The sequence below is a fragment of the Vulpes lagopus genome, chromosome 8 (genome assembly GCF_018345385.1).
Source record: "Vulpes lagopus strain Blue_001 chromosome 8, ASM1834538v1, whole genome shotgun sequence".
In the NCBI taxonomy this organism is placed as follows: Eukaryota; Metazoa; Chordata; class Mammalia; order Carnivora; family Canidae; genus Vulpes; species Vulpes lagopus.
In genome coordinates this window covers 105,476,027-105,495,253 of record NC_054831.1, presented here as the reverse complement: position 1 = coordinate 105,495,253, position 19,227 = coordinate 105,476,027, and the positions used below count along the sequence as shown (strand labels likewise).

The 19,227-nt window shown below is 55.1% G+C and overlaps 1 protein-coding gene across 3 annotated transcripts; it reads right to left on the bottom strand.

Moving 5' to 3' along the window:
* Positions 1-8,129: 8,129 nt before the first annotated feature.
* Positions 8,130-19,205, bottom strand: TMEM171 (transmembrane protein 171). 3 transcript variants are annotated; one of them, XM_041767763.1, is made up of 4 exons: positions 19,103-19,205; positions 14,096-14,800; positions 9,540-9,681; positions 8,130-8,396 (listed from the first exon to the last, which is right to left on the bottom strand). In XM_041767763.1, the coding sequence occupies exons 2-4, from the start codon at positions 14,730-14,732 to the stop codon at positions 8,210-8,212; spliced, it is 966 nt and encodes a 321-aa protein (XP_041623697.1). In that variant the 5' UTR covers positions 14,733-14,800; positions 19,103-19,205; the 3' UTR covers positions 8,130-8,209. The 3 variants fall into 3 exon arrangements, with proteins under 3 accessions (XP_041623697.1, XP_041623696.1, XP_041623695.1); XM_041767762.1 differs by lacking the exon at positions 19,103-19,205 and adding an exon at positions 17,241-17,342; XM_041767761.1 differs by lacking the exon at positions 19,103-19,205 and adding an exon at positions 17,086-17,333.
* Between the last annotated feature and the right edge of the window lie 22 nt (positions 19,206-19,227).

Sequence of the window (19,227 nt, the reverse complement as noted above, 5' to 3'; positions counted from 1 at the left end):
ACAGCCCCATTACGATGTTACCGGCTCGGTTCCCTATGCGTACCTGTCATCTCCGCGACCTATTTATAACTGGAATTGTACCTCTTGGTCCCCCCTTCACCTACCCCAGCTGCTAGGGACCACCGGGTTGTTCTCTGCGTCCTCTGCCCCCTTTTCTTTGCTTTTGTTTTATTTTATTCTGTTGGGTCTGCATGTAAGTGAAATCCTGCAGTATTTGCATTTGTCTGACTGTTTCACTTAGCAGGACGCCCTCTAGGTCCATCCGTGCTCAAATGGCAAGAGTTGTTCCTTTACGCGACTGAGCTGTCATGTATTTGCTACATCCTCTTCATGCGTTCATGTGTCGATGGACATTGGGCTACCTCCCTATCTTGGCCGTTGTAAATAGTGCTGTGATAGGCATCGGGGTGTGTAGGTCTTTTCAAAGTAGTGTTTTCGTTTTTCTTTGGGCAAATACCCAGTAGTAGAATTTACTGGATCCTACGGTAGTTCTATTTTTAATTTTTTGAGGAACCTCCATAGAGTTTTCCAGAATGGTGGCATCAGTTGCCACCAGCAGTGCATGAGAGTCCCTTTCTCGCCAACCAACGCTTGACATTCATCTTTCTGATACTATTCTGACTGGTTGAGGTGATATGTCATGTGGTTTTGCTTTGCATTCCCGTCATGATGAGCGACATTGAGCACCTCTTCATGTTGTCTGTTGGCCGTCTGCAGGCCGTCTTTGGAAATATGTTGAAATCCTCTGCCTATTTCTTAATTGGATTGTTTGGGGTTTTTTTGGTCTTGAGTTGTGTACGTTCTTCACTTATTTTGGATGTTGATGCCTGACCAGATACAGCATTTGCAAGTATCTTCTTCCATTCGGTAGATCACCTCTTCACTTTGTTGATGGCTTCCTTCCCTGTGCAGATGTGTTTTATTTTGGTGCAGTCTTGATAGCTCGCTTTTGTTTCCCCTGCCTGAGGACACACGTCCTATAATATATCGCTCGGGAGATATCCAAGAGATTAGTACCTGAGTTTCCCTTTAGGGGTTTTATGGTTTTAGGCCTTACATTTGAGTCTTGAATGCAATTAGAGATTATTTTTGTGCACGATGTAAGAAAGTGGTACATATTTTTATTCTTTTTGAACCCCTGGAAAATAAGTTGTAGACATCCCGATATTTCAATCCTAAACACTTCAGCATACATCTGAGAGTAAGGACCTGCTTCTCTCCAACCACAAAAGCATTAGCACACCTGAGAAGACGAACAATCATTCTATAATATGATCTAAGAGCCAGGCCCTATTCAAAATTTCCCAATCAATCTAAGAATCTCTTATAGCTTTGTTTTCACCAAATCAGGATTCAGCTGAGAGTCACACATTATGTTTTGTTGTTATTTCTTTAGGGTCTACTTATTTTATTTGTTTAAGATTTTATTTATGTATTTGAGAGAGGGAGAGAGCAAGAAAGCACAAGCAGGGGGAGAGGCAGAGGGAGAAGCAGGGAGCACCATGTGGGATTCCATCCCAGGACCCCGGGATTATCACCTAAGCCGAAGGCAGAGCCACCCAGGTGCCCCTCTTTTGAGCCTATTTAAAAATTTTTGGAGATCCCTGGGTGGCACAGCAGTTTAGCGCCTGCCTTTGGCCCAGGGCGCGATCCTGGAGACCAGGGATCGAATCCCACGTCGGGCTCCTGGTGCATGGAGCCTGCTTCTCCCTCTGCCTGTGTCTCTGCCTCTCTCTCTCTCTCTCTGTGACTATCATAAATAAATAAATTTAAAAAAATTTTTGTTTACTGATGTAAAATTAACATAATTTTAATGCATCCATTTAAAGTGTACAGTTTGGGTTTTGAAATATATATATATAGGGAATCCCTGGGTGGCTCAGCAGTTGGGCATCTGCCTTTGGCCCAGAGCGTGATCCTGGAGACCTGGGATCAAGTCCTACATCAGGCTCCCTTCATGGAGCCTGCTTCTCCCTCTGCCTGTGTCTCTGCCTCTCTCTCTCCTCTGTGTCTTTCATGAATAAATAAAATCTTTTTAAAAAGAAATTATATATATATACACCTTTACAGCAACCACTCCCATCAAAATATAGAAAGCGTTCCCTCGGGCCACTTTTGCAACCAATCACCCATTCACCACCCCCTTCCCCAGGCAACCACTGATCCTGATTTTTTATCACCATAGACAGCTCTACCTGGGCAAGAAATTCAGAAATCCAGTAATATAGCTTATATTCTTCGGTGTCTGGTTTCCTTTGCTCAGCATAATATTTTTGAGATTCATCCATGTTGTTGTGTATACAAGCAGCTTGTTCCTTTGCGTTGCAGAGTAACATGCCGTTGTAGGAATGCACCAGTGTGTTTATCCATTCACCCATTGGTGAACATCTGGATTATTTTCCATTTTAAGCTATTATGATTAAAGCTACTATGAAAATTCATGTACAAGTCATTGTGTAGACATATGTTTTCATTTCTCTTTGGTGAAAATCTAGAATTAGCATTGGTGGATCATATAGTTAGTGTATGTTTAACTTTGTAAGAAGCTGCCAGACGGTTTCCCAAAGTGTTTTTAGGACATGTCACCCTCTTACCAGGAATATATGAGAGTTCTAGTTTCTCCACAGCCTCACCAATCCTTAATATTTAAAAATCGTGGGGATCCCTGGGTGGCTCAGTGGTTTGGCGCCTGTCTTTGGCCTAGGGCGTGATCCTGGAGTCCCGGGATCGAGTACCACGTCGGGCTCCCGGCATGGGGCCTGCTTCTCCCTCTGCCTGTGTCTCTGCCTGTCTCTCCCCCTTTCTCTATAATAAATAAATAAATAAATAAATAAATAAATAAATAAATAAATAAATAAAATCTTTTTTAAAAATAAATAAAAATAAAAATCGTTTTGCTTCTTGCCATTTTACTGGGTGTGTAGTGGTATCTCAGTGTGGTTTTAATTTGTATGTCCCAAATAACCAGAGAAGTTATACGTCCTTGCATGTGTTCATTGCCGACTTACATGCAGGTGGCCCTTGAACAACATGGATTTGAATCGTGCAGGTCCACTTATATGCGGATTTTTTTACAGCACGGTAAAGACATTTTCCCTTCCTTATGATTTTCCTAACATTTTCTTTTCTCTAGCTTACTGTATTATAAGAATACATACTACATATAATATACAAAATATGTGTGAATGGACTGCTTATGTTATTGGTTAAGGCTTCTAGTCAACAGTAAACTATTAGTAGTTTAAGTTTGGGGGGATTCAAAAGTTATACACAGATTTTTGACTGCACTGGGGATTGGCAGCCCAGCCCGTCCCGTTCAAAGATCAAATATAGGGCAGCCCCGGGTGGCTCAGCGTTTTAGCGCCGCCTTCAGCCCAGGGCCTGATCCTGGAGACCTGGGATGGAGTCCTGCGTCGGGCTCCCTGCATGGAGCCTGCTTCTCCCTCTGCCTGTGTCCCTGCCTCTCTCTCTCTCTCCTCTCTGTGTTTCTCATGAATAAATAAATAAATAATCTAAAAAAATAAACAAGGATCAACTATATATTCTTTTTGTGATCTGTCTCTTCAAATATTTCCCCTTTTAAAACTTGGGTTATGGGATCCCTGGGTGGCGCAGCGGTTTGGCGCCTGCCTTTGGCCCAGGGCGCGATCCTGGAGACCCAGGATCGAATCCCACGTCGGGCTCCCTGCGTGGAGCCTGCTTCTCCCTCTGCCTGTGTCTCTGCCTCTCTCTCTCTCTGTGACTATCATAAATAAATAAAAATTAAAAAAAAAAAAGAAAAAAATAAAACTTGGGTTATTATTTGTTGTTGACTTGCACCTATGAATCTTTTTGCCAGGTTTATGCATTATAATTCCCTCCAGTGACTTGACTTCTCACTTTCTTAACGGTATCTTTTGAGGAGAAATTTATCCAATAAAATAATAAAATCCAATTTATCAATATTTTCTTTCAATATTGGTGCTTTTTTGTATCCTAAGAAATCTTTGCCTACCCTAAGATAGATTTTCTTTTATGTTTTTTTTAGAAGTGTTGTAGTTTTAGCTTTTATATCTAGATCCCTAGTCCCTTTACAGTTCATTTTTATATATAGTGTCAAATGGGAGTTAAGGTTTTTTTCATACATATATCCAGTTGTTGTAGCATCATTTGTTTAAAACTGTTTGCCTCCCATTGGATTACCTTAAAAAAATAGACCATAGATAGATACGTGGGTCTACTTCTGGACTCTATTCTATCTAGTCCATGGCGTATCCTCTGCTAAGATCACAAAGATTACCAAGGTGTCATAGTAGCTCTTGAAATCAGTGTGTAAGTCCTCCACATTGGTTCTTCTTTTCCAGAATTATTTTGAGCCTTCTGGTCCTTCACATTTTCACGTGAATTTTGTAATAAGCTTCCCAATTTTTATTTTTTTAAATGCCTGTTGAGATTGGGATTGGAATTGCTTTGAATCAATAAATCCACGGGGAAAACTGCCATTTTGACAATATTGATTCTTTCAATGCATGAACATGGAAATATGTCCATTCACTTGGAGCATGTTTAATTTCAACAGTTTTATCATTTTCAGTGTATATATATATATATATATATATACACACACACACATATACACAGATACCTATATATACACTTATCTGAAACATTAATCTTTTGACCTTGTAAATAATATTTCATCTCATAATTGTGCTAAAAAAATAAATAATAAAATAATTGTTTGTGCTGAAATATGGGACATATAAGTGATCACTGTATGTTGACCTTGTGTCCTCCATACTTACTAGGTGTCCCTTTTGGGTGTCACTAGCTTTTCTGTGGAATCCTGAGGATTTTCCTTTTTTTTTTTCCCTGAGGATTTTCTGTGTTTGCAACCATGATTTAGTTCTTCCTTTCCAATGCATGTGCCCTTTTCCCCCTGACTCTTGGCAATGGTAAGGACCACCGCAGAACGTTGGCTAGAAACGGTGACAGAGAACTCCCTGCCTTGAGTCTGATCTTGTGTGTGTGTCGGGGGGGGGGGGAATATTCAGTCATTTACCAAAAAGTATGATGTAGAAAAGATTTCAGAAAAAAGCATTTTACAAATCTCAAAATCCATTCATGAGTGAAGGTCTTGGTAAACTTGGTCTAAAAAGTCAAAGGCATCTATCCTTGTTTCAAAGATTGTTGAGTTTTGAGTGAGTTTGTATGTGGATCAACCTGAATCTCTGAAGACCTACTTTTAAGCGTTGTTGAGGCAGGTCTCGAGTAGCGCGGTCACCCTAATCCTGAGGTGTCACCTTTCTGGTAGTCGTCTCAAAGCCCATGGAATTCAAGGGTCTTTGCTATGACATTACTTATGATATTAAAAGACCCGAAACAACGTAAATGTGCAGAATTAGAGGAATAGTTGAAGAAACTAGGGAGTATTCGCACAATGGGGTACTACATAGCGATACCGCCAAATTAGGCAGATCTCCATCCCCAGGGTCGTTATGGAGAAGGATCATTAGGTGAGAAAAGCAAAGGGCAGGGCAGCGTGTATTTGCATGTGTGCGTGCATGTACACACGCCCATAAAGTACTATATCCTATCCTCTATACTGCACCCACATTGCAACGTATATTACTTTTCATACATAAAATATTATGCATTATATATAAGTATTGTGAAATATATGCATATCGAAAAAGAGCATGTGCATCAAAACAGAAACTAATAAAAGGCATGATGAGTTGGAGGAGTAGGTGGGACGGAGGAGACGAGTCACGGATGGAACCAGGGTCCCTCCATGTCCACCTTTTAATATAGTATATGTTTTATGTGTTCAGAAATAAAATTAAATTGGGGTGCCTGGGTGGCTCAGCTGGTTGGGCATCCCACTCTTGATCTTGGTTCAGGTCATGGTAAATATTAAAAAAAAATAAATCCAGAAGCAAAATTAATTTTAATATTAAATATAAATGGGGATAAATGACCCCAATCATGCATCAGATTAGCAACAGGAAGAAAAATAATTGTTTCAGTGACCTCTGATGCACGACCCTAAGTTTACATTTGGGCTTAATGAAATACACATTTTTTAAGGATTTAAAAGGCTCCAAAAACTCTTTTACTTCGTTCCGTCATTTTGATAGCGGTAGTAGAACTGAAGTGCAGTTGGAAGGGAGAAGGAGCCCCAGCCAGCAACCTGCTGCAGGAGGAGCGGCCACCTCTCGGCGCTGGAGCGTGGTCCTAGGTCCTTTCCGGGGCTGAAGGGGGCACCCCAGAAACAGGCCGGGGGGACGGAGTGGGGGGCTGCCCCGGGCACGTGTGAGGGCACGCCGGCCCCTTCCCAGGACACAGACCTTGGGGCGGGGGGGGGGGGGGGGGGGGGGGGGGTGATGTTGGGCTCTGCCGAGGGCACCCGGGGCTGCGATAACTTGTCGTGCCGTCGAGCGTAACGTGGCCTCATCCTGCGTCCACCACCCTGCTGCCTCCACCACCCTCCTGCGCCCACCACCCTCCTGCACCCACCACCCTGCTGCCTCCACCACCCTCCTGCGCCCACCACCCTGCTGCCTCCACCACCCTCCTGCGCCCACCACCCTGCTGCCTCCACCACCCCCTTGCGCCCACCACCCTCCTGCGCCCACCACCCTGCTGCCTCCACCACCCTCCTGTGCCCACCACCCTCCTGCACCCACCACCCTGCTCCCTGGCCTAACAGCCGTCCTTTCCCCAAGGGCAGACCGGCGCCCACAGACTTCTGGTTGCATTTTCATTTCATGGGCTTGTAAGGTAAAAGTCCTCGGTTACAGACCCCCCCTCCCCCGCCCCGCCCGAGCCTCTGGAAGGTCTTGGTCCAAAACGGAGTCAGTCTACCTAGAAATTTCAGCTTAATCATTTCAAACAAATAACAGCAGAAGGAAGTGGTAATCATCTACCTGGGGTTCTAATTTTAAAATGTGAATAATTAACCTTCCAGGAAAGGAAAAAAAAAAAAAAGCAGCCAAACCTTAAGAGCAGTTGAATCCAGTAAGTGTCGCCATCCAGGGGCAGACGGCAGCAGAGGCCGCCCCCCACTTACCGCGGGCAATTCCCAGGGACGTGGTCGCGAGAGGCCAGACTGGAGCGTTCATGCCCGGGTCCCACCCTCAGGCCCCTGCCCTCTGGGCCACGGAGAGGCGTCCGGAGGTGCCACCTGCGCCGCCCCGGCGGGGCCACCCCCATGCGCCCGCTACCAGTGCGCATTTCCTGCAAGTCAGTTTGTCACGCAGAACCGCCAGCGCAGCTCCCTCTGCTGCGGGCGGGAGCTGAGCCCTGGCCGGCGCCCACCGGCACCCAGGCCTCTGCCGGTGGGTGGGTGGCAGTTGGGCAGCGGGGCCCAGGACACTGCAGCAGAGGCGCGTCCTTCCCGTGCCCCCCACCCCAGGAGTCCAGTTATCCCAGCGGCCCACACATCCCACCCTGGGGGCGCCTGCCCCCCACCCCCGCGATGGTTACCGGCTGCCCTTGGCTCAGGTCATGACCCCGGGCTCCTGGGTTCCAGCCCCAAGTCGCATTGGGGCCCCCTGCTCAGCAGGGGGGCTGCTTCTCCCCGTCCCTGTGCCCCTCCCCTGCTCCTGCTCGCTCTCTCCGTGTCAAAAAGAAATACAATTTTAAATTTAAAAAAATAAGAAATTCATCTTCTGAAAGTGTCACTGCACATGCACGGCGGAAGAAAGAAAGGGGATGGGGGGAGGACAAAAGAGAGGGCAGGGAAGGCCAGACCGGGGCCTGGGAGCACAGCGTGGGGTGGCGGGGGGGGGGGGGGACGGTGGGGTCAGAGGGGGACAGCAGGGGCAGCGGGAGGTGGCAGGAGGATGGTGGGGGGACAGCGAGGGGACGGCAAGGGGACAGTGGGAGGACAGCAGGGGACAGCGGGAGGACAGCGGGGGGACAGCACCAGCCAGAGGGTTTCAAAAGCCGGTCCCGCAGTTTGGCGGCAGCGCCCTTGGGACACGAGTTATGCAGCAGCAGAGCCGTGGCTTCTTCATCCACCGACTCAAACTAGGGAACAGGCTGCGGATGGGCCAGGCCACCGCCCAAGCACAGCCTGTTCCAGAACCTTCCCTTGGGGCCGATGCCGCAGTCCCAGGGAAATCAGGATGGAGCCAGTGCCGTGGTATTTTTTTTCTTTTTATTAAAAAACAAATTAAATAAAATAGCCATCAGTTTTCCAGAAAACGGAAGCGGAGTGCACGGCTCACGGCGCGGCAGGCCCGGAGCCCAGGGTTGGCGTCGAGGCGGCTGCCGTTTCCTTCTCCTCGTACCTGGGAGGCAGCTCGGGGGGTGGAAGGGTGTTGGGGGCCGCAGCAGCCCCGGAAATGGTGTATATGGATTCGCCATGCGCCTCGGGGGCCACGCCCTGGAGCCCAGGAGCTGGGGTCCGACTGAAAAGGAAGGAGAAGGGGGGACAGGTCGGGCCCCAGGACGCACCTGAGAGTGGCGCTCTCGGCCAGCGGCAGCTTGTGCACCTCTGGGGCCGCGGTGACACACACACCTGGGTGCCCCCCCCCGCCCTTCGGGTCACATTAGAGACCTCACCCCACTGCTGCCCTTGTCATGGGGGAGTCCGTGGGGAGCCTCGTCTGGCCTGGGTTCAGGCCTGGTCTCCGCAGGCTACCGTGGGGACGCGGGAGGCAGACGGAGGCCAAGGCAAATGAGTTAGGAGGCCAGGCCCGGGCGGGAGCTTCCAGAACGCGCCACCTGGACCAAGGTCCTAGCCCCCGAGCCCCGTGTGCACCTGCGGTGGGCCCCGCTCCCCCTACTGCAGTGACAGAAATCACACGGTGGCAGGGACCAGGGCCGTGGGTAGGCTAACAGGCCTTCACCGAGGGCTTGGGGAAGCTCATGGTCGGAGAAAAGAACAGAAAAATCCCCCAAGAGGATCACGCAGCCGTGCGGAGCCTCCGTCCCCTGTCCGGGCAGGACGATCCCATCTGTGCCCCTGCAGCCCCCACCCCGTTTGTCGTGCAAGAGGAATGCAAGCCTTCGGACGTGGAGGGGCGGGTGAGGCGGCTGCCACCCCAGCCCTGCTCGGGTCCTACTCCCAGGGCACCCGGGGGGGTCCGCAGTGAAGCCTCTGCTTGGACTCAGGCCGTGACCCTGGGGTCCCAGGATTGAGTCCCGCGTCGGGCTCCCTGCATGGAGCCTGCTTCTTCCCATGACCCCCATGTCCGTCTCCCCGTGACCTAACATGGCAAAGCCCAACATGGCCCGGGGCACCCCAAGGCCCGGCTCGGGGGCTCAACACGTGGAGGATCAGCGCAGCCAGGAGGACCTCAAGATGCCTGCACAGGGCTTCATGCTCCACCCGGTGCAACCGCTGTTGTCATTTTTAATGTATGCGCTGCCCCAGAGTTTCCTGAAGGGCGCTCTTCCTGCGAAGGCGATAATCCGGCCGCGCCGTCCTCCGACAGAGCCCCCGGCCTCTGATGTCTGCGCCTGCAGCCTTACAGACCTCACCTGGCCTGGGCTCAGGCCTGAACACGTGAAACGCGCCTACTCGTGAAGTTCAAATGCAGAAGTCTTACCCATAGTTAAAAATACTGTAATACGAAGGTGGATTTTCATCTGGACGCAAACCGTCAGCCCCAGGACTTCGAGTCGCTGCAGGAGCCGAGGACTCGGTAAAGTAGGGCGGCGGCGGCGGCGGGAATAGGATCACGGCGTCACCTAGGGAAACAGCATTCCAGTGAGCATGGCCGAGGAGCAGGCGCACAGCAGCAGGAGCAACGCGGGTGAATGATGCATTGGGCCCGTGAATATAAAAGGTCAAAACACCTAGGCTACCTCCGGAATTTAAACGTGGCCCATCGAATGCGCAGGGCGGAAAGTGAAGGTGGGGGGGGGAGGCACGGGAGCACTGGAGTGAGTGTTCAATGGGGCACTTCCTCCCTGGCGAAGAGAAGCTTCTAGGGGCACCCGGGGGGCTCAGTGGTGAGCGTCTGCCTCTGGCCCAGGGCGTGACCCCAGGGTCCCGGGATCGAGTCCTGCATCAGGTCCCTGCATGGAGCCTGCTTCTCCCTCTGCCTGTGTCTCTGCCTCTCTCTCTTTGTCTCTCATGAATAAATAAAAACAATCTTTAAAAAATAAATAAAAAGAAAAAAGAAGCTTCTAGAACTTGATAGTGGTGATGGTTGCAAACACTGGGAAGGTGCTTAATGTCACTGTACACTGAAAAATACTTATTTTTTTATTTATTTTTTATTTTTATTTATTTATGATAGTCACAGAGAGAGAGAGAGAGAGAGAGAGAGAGAGAGAGAGGCAGAGACATAGGCAGAGGGAGAAGCAGGCTCCATGCACCAGGAGCCCAACGTGGGATTCGATCCTGGGTCTCCAGGATAGCGCCCTGGGCCAAAGGCAGGTGCCAAACTGCTGCACCACCCAAGGATCCCTGAAAAATGCTTTAAATGGTGAATTTTATGTTACGTTGACGATACCACAGTTCCTTCCAGCAGCGAACCAGTATTTCCTTTTTTTTTAAATAATTATGTTGTTATGATGAAGATATTTTTAATATTTTTTATTTATTTATGATAGTCACACAGAGAGAGAGAGGCAGACACACAGGCAGAGGGAGAGGCAGGCCCCATGTACCGGGAGCCCAACGTGGGATTCGATCCCGGGTCTCCAGGATCGCACCCTGGGCCAAAGGCAGGCACCAAACCACTGTGCCACCCAGGGATCCCGAACCAGTATTTCCTGATGGGCCTGAGCTAGACCCCTTGGTGAAGTGCCCACGCCCTCGGGCGCCTCCTGCTCCAAAGCTTTCCTCATCCTCAACTTAAGATTTTAAGTCATCACCGCTTGGCAGTTGGAGGAAGCGTGGTTCTCCGGGCGGTGGGAGCCCCCCAGGGAGGAGCTGAGGCCCCCGGGTCACTGCCGCCCAGGAGGTGCGCCTCCGGGGCTCTTCCCACCCGGGTCACCACACGGTACAGGCAACAGGCGCTCTCAAGGGAAGCTTGTTTGCCTTTGGTGGGTGGGCTGGACCCTCGGCCTTTCTGTGGCCACGGTTCCCTCCAGACATAGGACATGCTTTGCACAGGAGACACAGACTCCACGTGTAAGCTCTAACTTGCACTCAGGTCCCCATACAGACCCCGCCATGGGGGCTGCCCAGAACATTCTAGACGTGTGGAGGCCCCAGTACGCGGAGGTTTGAGGGTACCTCTCCTCGGCCGGCGGCACCACGGGACAGCTCAGGAAACATGAGGGACAGACGACAGTCATCAGCGCCGGGGGGAAGCATCTGCACAGGGGCGCACAGGCCGCTTTACCGCTCCCGGGTTCCCGCCCGAGCAGGCACCGTGACCGCCCCCATTCCTGGGCCCCACCTGCCGCACCTGCCCTGCCTGCCATCCCTAAGTGCACCTGCCGCAGAAGCGGAGACTCGGGTGCTGCTGGGGATGGTGCTGCTCGCGGAGGGACTCCTGCAGATGCCGGGGCACCCCTGCTCCCTGCCCACCCTGCACCCCGGCACCCCTGTCCACCCAAACACAGGTACCCCTGCACACCTCCCCGCACCCCTGCACCACACTCATGCCCCACACCAACAAACCTGCACCCTGGCACCCCCTCCCACCCCCACCCACCTGAACACAGGCACCCCCGCACCCTCTTCCCACCAACACCCCTGAACCCTGGCACCCCCATACACCGGCATCCCGGCACCCCCTGCACCCCTGAACGGCCGACTAGAACCTCCAATGCACATGCCAACCTAAAGCCAGCTGCCTTCAGTGGTTGTGGGGGTTCATTCTGTTCACAGGCCCGGGCTGGCAGTGAGCCTCCGGAGCAGGCCGGTCACCTCCTCCGCCAACACCCAAGCTCCAGGCCCCCCCGCCCCTTGCCTGCCGTCCAGGAGGCCCGTCGGAGCCTCTGCCCATCAGCTCCCACCGCCAGGCCCTGCAGCCTGCTCTCCTTGAAAGCAGTCCCATCCCCTGGGGCGCCCCTTCACTATATCCTGCAGGACTGGAGGCCCCCTGGGTTGATGGCAGACGTCCTCCAGGAAGGGCCACCTCACACCCCTGCACCTGGACCCGGGACTCAGCGCCCAGTGCGCCCACAGCGGGTGGATCCTGTGTCTGCGGAGGAGGCGCGCCCCTTCTGGGAGCAGCTGGACCCTGGGACTGAGCCCAGAATCGCCTCTATCCTCCAGTCCCTCGCAAGGGAGGGCCAACCGTCGATGGACAACGCCTAGATTCTTATCCATTAGGCTAGAGGCAGGACTTCTGAAAATGTAAAGCCTACCCCGAAGTATATCAAAGGAGACCAAGACGAGGAGTTAGGCTGCCAGGTTTGATGGAACTTACAGGGTTAAACAGAAAAGATTTTGCGTGATGGAGTGCCAACCTCGGGAGGAGACCCCCCCGGGAGTCACTGTGTCCCTGCTTTCTGCTGCCCCCAATTCCAGCCATCAGGAGGGAGGCTGGACCCCAAGATCCCCTGATCGCCACCCCAAAGGGCACACATCGAAATGCTCCCAACTCAGAACACCGTGAGCATCAGTGAGCGTATTTACTTGTCCCCTCCACCCCCCATGTTCCCCAAAGAGGACCGAGCACATCTACAACATGGGGTGAGCCCTTAAGTCACGTAACAGCTCCCCGCAACACTGGGCGAAGGATGAAACCAGTGGAAACAGAGTTACAGCCCGGGGCCCGGGGGCCCTGGCCGGTGCTATGCAGGGCCATAGTACCTGTGTGCCCACCTGCCTGGGTTTGGATCCTGGCTCTGCCACTTGCTGGTCTGTGACCCTGGCAAGTTACGTGACATCCCTGCGCCTCGGTCCCTTCATCTCTAACATGGATGTACTGAGGGTACCTGCCTCACTGGGTTGCCGTGGGTGTGAAAAACTGGGAAGCAGCAGCCCTCGAGGAGCACTTGGATGGGTATTTGGTCCCAGAGGGACCCCTCGGTCTGTGTTAGCCGTTATTAATGTATAACCAATATTGCTGTGGTCACCACAAATATATAAATATGCAGTCGGCTGGGAGTTTCAACCCCGGCCCCAGGATTCGTCTGTGAATCCATCTGCCCTCGTGCTCCAAGGTCCAAGGCCAGTGCCACGTGAGGCCGGTGCCAGGAGCTCCCCCATGAGCCCCGCTTCCTGCAGCAGGCAGCCCGGACCAGACGTCTCGCTCACCACGCTCCTCTGGTGCCTGCCTGGCCTCTGCCCCTAGAGCTCCCGGCCTAGCCCTTTAGAGGTCAAGGCTATGGTTTCAGAGCTCTTCCCTTGCAGAAGTAGGAGATGGGAGGGGAGTGATTTTTCAAAAATGAGCAGCAATGGGGTTTCTCCTTTGTGTGAAACTGAGGCCAAGGCCGCCGGGGCAACAGTGACCCACTCTTCTGCAGAACCCAGAGAACACAGAAGTCAATTCTTGACATTCCGTGGGGGAAAGAAGAGACAGGTACGATCACATTTCCTCTTTCTCTGTGCCACCGTTTCCAAGCTTCGCCTCCACCCCGAGGCCAAGGATAACGTCATAGAAAATGAACAATGTGGGAAACGGTGCAGATAGCCCTCGCCCCCAAAACACAGAAGATGGGCAGACTTGGGGATACAGAATCCTAGAACGCCAGTGCTGCCAGGAATCGTCGCAACGCTCATCTTACAGCCACAGAAACCAAAGCCATAAGAGGTTACAGACTTAGGAAGGACAGCCAGCTGGGGACATCCTGGGACGGGACCCCACACGACCAATACAACGCACCCTAGGTACCAACAGCACTTGGCAGGCCTCCCAGGTGGCCGAAGGCTCCCAGGCTATCCTAGTACCTTCTCTCACGTTCCTCTTCATTTGTTCTGTGACCTCAGTCAAGGTCATGACTTCATGTCCCAAAGCTCTTGCTCAAGTAATTAATAAGGAAGTGCTAGAAGGAGATGATGTGCATGCACTAGGGTTCTCCTGCGGCTTCTCACGGCGGCAGCGCTGTGCACGCACACATGTGTGCACCTGCGAGCATGTGTGTGTGAGAGGGACGGAGAGAAGAGAGAAAGTAGGCCAGAGCGAGGGCCACCCAGTGAAGCCCTGATGCAACCGCCACCGTGATACTTTCGAGCACAGGACCAACAGCCACGTACCTACGGTGACCTGGACGGGCTCCAAGCTCCGGATCTGCGGGTCCTCACTTTCAGAGGCATCCTGGCCCTCGTGCAGGTTGCTTCTCTTCACGTGGGCCACCACAAAGAAACACAACCCCATGAGTACAATCAGGGGCCCCATGATCTGCAGGGACAGGAATCCACACATCTGCGGCTCCGTGTCGGCAGAGTCCGTCTCGTTCAGCGCTTCCTGCGCCCAGTCTGAGCCACAGCCGGGGACCCAAATGCCCAGGATGCTGATGAGCATGCCACTTGTCAGGAACAGAAACCCGAAGATGAGGCACTGGACAAACTGGCGGCTCTCCCCACAGAGGAAGGCTCGGTCGGGGTCCACCGGACTGCCCCGCAGGCGGCTCTCCCGGAGCTGAAGCCGGGCCCGGGAGCGTGCCAGGATCACGGCCCCCAGCCCTACCGCGGCACAGGCCGGCCCAGCGACCTTCAGCACCACACTGCAGTCCTGGAAGATTCTGTACTGGCATGCCTGGAACCCAAAGATGGACAGCAGCACCCCCACACACAGCAGCATGGCACCAAAGACAAAAAGGAAGAAGATGAGCTTGCTGACACACCTGTCGCGCTGGGCCCCGTCTGGCTCAGCAGCAGCCACGGGTGACATGGCCAGGAGTGGCCCCTTGCCCAGAACAGGCGGGACGGACTGCCTTCCCTCCGGGGGTCTCACCAGCTCTGAAAATATAACCGATACCAAATTAAGGTGGGCACAGGTGTCCTGACCCGCCCTGGCCATTTCAGAAATCACATTGGGATGAAATCACAGGGAGCAGAACTCCATGCAAATGATACAATGAGTTGGTCCATGAGTCAGAAGCACTGGCATTCAGAAACTCCTGAATATGCCATTTTACAAAGATATTTAAGAAGAGGAAATGCAATTACCAGGCACCTAAGAGCGTCTTTAAAAAAAAAAAAAGAAAAAAAGCAATGACAACAAAGCCCATACAACAAAAGTAGCTGGGTGTGGCTCTTCCTGTTATGAGTCTTACAAACTCACTTCCCCGGGCAAACAAAACAAAACAAAAAACCCCACAAAGCAATGGTGAGTGTGAGGGAAGAACTGCAGGGATTATTTCTGATTTACAGACGTCCCATGTTTCATCACAGCTGCTCTATTTCCAAATCGATAAATCTCGGTTCAGTAGCTAACTTCCCGTTTCCTGCTTCAGGCTGCGGCAGCTTTCCATTCCCTGTTTTCTTCTAAGGCTGGGACACCCCCCCCCCCCCGGAGGCCCAAGTCCAGCCCTTTCCACGGAAGGGGAGGGCAGTTCGGGAACACGACACAGTGGGCTTGGTGGGTTTTAAGTTAACTCTGTCAAAATGTGACTCTTGAGTTCTCACACAGGTGCTGGGGCTGCCCGGGGTCTGAAATCTGACCGGGCTGGGGGGACCCTGGGGAGCCTGGCACCGCGGGTCAGGTGCTGCCTCTGTGTGTGGGTCACCTCTCGCATACCCTCCTGCAACGGGGCCTCACACTTCCACAAAAACATTTAGGCTCAGTTAAAAGTAAGCAGCCGATCAAATCACCAGTTAAAAGCACTAAACACAACAGAACTTGACTTTGAAGGCAGAGTATAAGTGAAATCCAGTGGGGAGGCCCCTCCCACGAGATCACCCAAGGCCCCGCTGCTGTCACCATATAATCACAGGAACCCAAATCGGTGGTGATCAGTTGTCTAGTTTCTGCAGGTTGCCTTTATCACCTTAGGTAACCTGTCTTACCCTGATGGTGGGATATTTCACCAGGACCCTTCAAGTTGGGGCACCGGAAAAGACAATTCGTGTGTGAAGACCATTTGACTTGCTCAAGGGAAGAAAACTTATAATATTCCGTCTTTTGTATCCGTCATCACATGCAGGAGCTCGAGGTTGAGGCTGTAAAACCAAGTGCCCCGCCCCGCCCCCCCCCACCCCCCCTCCCGCAAATCCCGACCATGTCCGAGGAGGGTCGGTTTAAGTAAAGAGAACAAATGGCTGGTTGTAGACGAGGAAGTACTTTTCCAGGAAAAAATGTAATGGTATCAGAAGGAAGTTGGAGAAGAAGGAAATATAGGAGGGAAATGAGCTTCCAGGTTAAACCTGGACAGACTGTGTGTAAGATGGGATAAGGGCGGGTGGGGGTAGGTGGTAGAGCCTCTGCCAATGGCTCAGGGCGTGATCCCAGGATCTGGGGATCCAGTCCTGCATCAGGCTCTCTGCAGGGAACCTGCTTCTCCCTCTGCCTGTGTCTCTGCCTCTTATGAATAAATAAAAATCTTTAAAAAAAAAAAAAAAAGATGGGATAAAGCTGAGACAGACACTTAAAATACTGCACTAATTTAAAAACCAGAAATCTGAGTCCTGTAATCTCTGTTACCGGTTCCACAGATAAGGGTGATTCTCCGCTACAAAGTCCTATCAGGAATTCATTGAATTCCTGGTACCTTCAACTCTGAAGGGAGTCACAAAGGCTTCCAATGTCTTTATTTTTTTTAAGATTTTATTTATGAGAGGTTATTTATGAGAGGAGAATTCATGAGAACACACAGAGAGGAGACAGAGAGAGGCAGAGACCCAGGCAGAGGGAGCAGCAGGCTCCACGCAGGGAGCCCGACGCTGGTGGGACTGGATCCCAGGACCCCGGGGTCACGCCCTGAGCCAAAGGCGTTGCCAAACCACTGAGCCACCGGGGCTGCCCAGCTTCCAGTATCTTAAGGCAAATTCCCCAAATACTGGTAAAGTAAGAAGAAGCCTAAAGCTGGACCTGGAGCTCTTTTCCATGGACAAGCGGCCTGGACGGCAGCCACACGTGCGGCTCCCTCGTCCAAGTGGCCTGTGGGTCTGTCCGTGTGTCCGTGTCCCAGGGCGCACCCTCCACAGGTGCCAAGTCCAGGCTTTGCCGAGTACCGACCTACGTTTGCTCTCCCCGAGGCCAGGGCCCGCTCCGCAGCACCGTGTCCCGAACCCGCACAGCTCACCTGCCCGAGGCTCTGCTGCCTTGGGGTACAGGGGGGCCCAGAAGTCTCCCCGGACCGGGCTCGGCGCGCCGGCTCCGCAGGTTCGGCTCCGTCCTCCGCGGGGCGCCCCGCCCGGCCCCCGCCCGCAGCCCGGCCCGCGGGGACCCAGCGCTCACCTGGGCTGCGGCCTGCGCGACCTGGGCCCCGGGCGGGGCGGCCTCGGGGCGGCGGCCCTCACCGCACGCTCCCACCTGCGCGTCGGGCCGCGGAGGGCGGGCCCCGGACTGGCCGGCGGAGGCCGCGCCGGGAGGGCGGGGCGGGGCGGGAGGGAGGGAAGGAGGGGGGAGCGGGGAGGGAAGGAGCGGGGAGGGAGGGAGGGAAGGAGGGGGGAGCGGGGAGGGAAGGAGCGGGGCGGGAGGGAGGGAAGGAGGGGGGAGCGGGGAGGGGGGAGCGGGGAGGGAAGGAGCGGGGCGGGAGGGAGGGAAGGAAGGGGGAGCGGGGAGGGGGGAGCGGGGAGGGAAGGAGCGGGGAGGGGGGAGGGAAGGAGGGGGGAGCGGGGAGGGGGGAGCGGGGAGGGAAGGAGCGGGGCGGGAGGGAGGGAAGGAGGGGGGAGCGGGGAGGGAAGGAGAGGGGCGGGAGGGAGGGAAGGAGGGGGGAGCGGGGAGGGGGGAGCGGGGCGGGAGGGAGGGAAGGAGGGGGGAGCGGGGAGGGAAGGAGCGGGGAGGGAGGGAGGGAAGGAAGGGGGAGCGGGGAGGGGGGAGCGGGGAGGGAAGGAGCGGGGAGGGGGGAGGGAAGGAGGGGGGAGCGGGGAGGGAAGGAGCGGGGAGGGAGGGAGGGAAGGAAGGGGGAGCGGGGAGGGAAGGAGCGGGGAGGGAGGGAGGGAAGGAAGGGGGAGCGGGGAGGGAAGGAGCGGGGAGGGAGGGAGGGAAGGAAGGGGGAGCGGGGAGGGGGGAGCGGGGAGGGAAGGAGCGGGGAGGGGGGAGGGAAGGAGGGGGGAGCGGGGAGGGAAGGAGCGGGGAGGGAGGGAGGGAAGGAGGGGGGAGCGGGGAGGGGGGAGCGGGGAGGGAAGGAGCGGGGCGGGAGGGAGGGAAGGAGGGGGGAGCGGGGAGGGGGGAGCGGGGCGGGAGGGAGGGAAGGAGGGGGGAGAGGGGAGGGAAGGAGCGGGGCGGGAGGGAGGGAAGGAGGGGGGAGCGGGGAGGGGGGAGCGGGGAGGGAAGGAGGGAGGGAAGGAGCGGGGAGCGGGGAGGGGGGAGCGGAGAGGGAAGGAGGGGGGAGGGGGGCGGGGAGGGGGGAGCGGGAAGGGAGGGAAGGAAGGAGCGGGGAGGGGAGAGCGGGGAGGGAGGGAAGGAGGGGGAGCGGGGAGGGAAGGGGCGGGGAGGGAGGGAGGGAAAGGGCGGGAGGGGGGGAAGGAAGGAGTGGGGAGGGGGGAGGGGGGAGGGAGGGAGCGGAGAGGTAGGGAGGGAAGGAGCGGGGAGGGGAGAGCGGGGAGCGAGGGAAGGGGCAGGAGGGGGGAGGGAAGGAGTGGGGAGGGGAGCAGGGAGGGAGGGAAGGGGCGGGGAGGGAAGGAGGGGGGAGCGGGGAGGGAAGAGCGGGGAGGGAGGGAGCGGGGAGGGGGGAGCGGGGAGGGAGGGAGGGAAGGACGGGGAGGGAGCCCGACCTGGCCGCCTCGCGGGACCGAGCGCGCCCGGAATCCGGGCAGAAGGAGCGCCCGCCCTCCTGGGCGCGCAGCCGCGGGACGTGGGGGGGCGGCGAGGGGCTCCGGGGTGCGGGCGGGGGCGCAGCCGGTCCCTCTGGGCGCCCGACCCGGGTGCGGGGGGCGCAGCGCCCGCTGGGGCCCGGAGGCCGGGCGGGTGGGGCCCTCCTGCCGCCCCGGGGACCCCGCGGCCGAGCCCGGGGCAGGCCGGCTCCAGCGCCGCCGCAGGCCCTCGCGGGGCCGCCCCCCTCTCCGCGCCGGGCCCCCCTGCGGCCCCGGGTGCCCGCACAGCCCAGCCGGCCGCGGCTCCCCCGCCCGGAGCCCGGAGCCTCGGGATGGGCTCACCTGGCGCCGTGTTACCTGGAACCTGCCGGCCCGCAGCAGAGGTCGGGGCGCCCTGGAGGGGAGTCGGGGCCCAGCCCGGTGCACCTGCGCGGGGGGCGGGGGGGGGGCGGTGAGCCGGGAACCTG